General features: G+C 40.6%; 1 protein-coding gene across 1 annotated transcript; it reads right to left on the bottom strand.

Annotated features, from left to right (window-relative positions):
- Positions 1-667: 667 nt before the first annotated feature.
- On the bottom strand, positions 668-2,025 carry LOC124017781 (kinesin-like protein KIF1C). The gene is made up of 2 exons (XM_046332978.1): positions 1,642-2,025; positions 668-868 (listed from the first exon to the last, which is right to left on the bottom strand). Exons 1-2 carry the CDS (start codon positions 1,867-1,869, stop codon positions 746-748), a joined length of 351 nt encoding a protein of 116 aa, XP_046188934.1. The 5' UTR covers positions 1,870-2,025; the 3' UTR covers positions 668-745.
- Between the last annotated feature and the right edge of the window lie 6 nt (positions 2,026-2,031).

Here is a 2,031-nt window from a genome sequence, read left to right as displayed (position 1 = left end):
GTGTTGTGGTGTCTCTCTTTATGTAGTGTTGTGGTGTCTCTCTTTATGTAGTGTTGTGGTGTCTCTCTTTATGTAGCGTTGTCTCTCTTTATGTAGTGTTGTCTCTCTTTATGTAGTGTTGTGGTGTCTCTCTTTATGTAGTGTTGTGGTGTCTCTCTTTATGTAGTGTTGTCTCTCTTTATGTAGTGGTGTCTCTCTTTATGTAGTGTTGTGGTGTCTCTATGTGGTGTCTCTCTTTATGTAGTGTTGTGGTGTCTCTCTTTATGTAGTGTTGTGGTGTCTCTCTTTATGTAGTGTTGTGGTGTCTCTCTTTATGTAGTGTTGTGGTGTCTCTCTTTATGTAGTGTTGTGGTGTCTCTCTTTATGTAGTGTTGTCTCTCTTTATGTAGTGTTGTGGTGTCTCTCTTTATGTAGTGTTGTGGTGTCTCTCTTTATGTAGTGTTGTCTCTATGTAGTGGTGTCTCTCTTTATGTAGTGTTGTGGTGTCTCTATGTGGTGTCTCTCTTTATGTAGTGGTGTCTCTCTTTATGTAGTGTTGTGGTGTCTCTCTTTATGTAGTTTTGTGTTGTCTCTCTTTATGTAGTGTTGTGGTGTCTCTCTTTATGTAGTTTTGTGGTGTCTCTCTTTATGTAGTGTTGTGGTGTCTCTCTTTATGTAGTGTTGTGGTGTCTCTCTTTATGTAGTGTTGTGGTGTCTCCCCACAGGAGGCCTTTTGGTTAAATAAGAATGTGTTGTTAAATTGAAGTTAAATAAAGGTTGAATAAAAAACATTTAACGTGTGGTGTGCAGTGTGTCTCTCTACCTGTCCAGTAGGTATAATGCTCTCCATCTTGACCATCCTGTCTCTCAGAGCTTTGATCTCTTCATCCTTCACAACCAATCACAATTAGAATCAGAATCACAACCAATCACAATTAGAATCAGAATCACAACCAATCACAATTAGAATCAGAATCACAACCAATCACAATTAGAATCAGAATCACAACCAATCACAATTAGAATCAGAATCACAACCAATCACAATTAGAATCAGAATCACAACCAATCACAATTAGAATCAGAATCACAACCAATCACAATTACAATCAGAATAACAACCAATCACAATTAAAATCACAACCAATCACAATTAGAATCAGAATCACAACCAATCACAATTAGAATCAGAATCACAACCAATCACAATTAGAATCAGAATAACAACCAATCACAATTAAAATCACAACCAATCACAATTAGAATCAGAATCACAACCAATCACAATTAAAATCAGAATCACAACCAATCACAATTAGAATCAGAATCACAACCAATCACAATTAGACACAGAAAGAAAGAGAGACAGACAGAGAGAGACAGACAGAGAGAGAAACAGACACAGAGAGAGAGACAGACACAGAGAGAGACACAGAGAGAGAGAGAGACAGAGAGAGAGAGACACAGAGAGAGACAGAGAGAGAGACAGAGAGAGAGACAGACACAGAGAGAGACAGAGAGAGACAGACACAGAGAGAGGGAGATGAGAGAGATTACTGTGAGACTTTAAAAGTCTATAAACGTACAATCAGTACCAAAATAGCACAGCACAACAGCAAGCGGCTGACACTAATTGAGGAGTCCATAAAAAGAGAGACATACCTTCATATTATTCTGAATCTTTACTTCCTGTAGAACATCCGTCAGCCTATCAATATGAGCCTTCAGGTCGTACACCCCCCCAGGCCCTGCCCCCCCTCCTCCCTCCTCCACCTCCTCCCTCCTGTCCTCCCCTATCCCCACGGTGTCCCAGACATCCTGAGCCACAGCCCTCCAGCTGTCTGCCTCTGTGTTGTCTTTCTTAGAATACATCCTGGTTAGCTCCTTCATCTTCACAATGGACAGAGCCTCAATCTCCTGACGAGAGTGACGGAAATCCCCCAAGGCAACCTATAGAGAGAGACACAGAGTCCAGGGTTAATATGTATCTATTAATATCCCCCAAGGTAACCTATAGAGAGAGACACAGAGTCCAGGGTTAATATGTATCTA

The sequence above is a fragment of the Oncorhynchus gorbuscha genome, unplaced genomic scaffold (assembly GCF_021184085.1).
Source record: "Oncorhynchus gorbuscha isolate QuinsamMale2020 ecotype Even-year unplaced genomic scaffold, OgorEven_v1.0 Un_scaffold_3218, whole genome shotgun sequence".
NCBI classification, from domain to species: domain Eukaryota; kingdom Metazoa; phylum Chordata; class Actinopteri; order Salmoniformes; family Salmonidae; genus Oncorhynchus; species Oncorhynchus gorbuscha.
The sequence above is the reverse complement of the archived record's forward strand: the minus strand, read 5'-3'. Positions and strand labels throughout refer to the sequence as shown.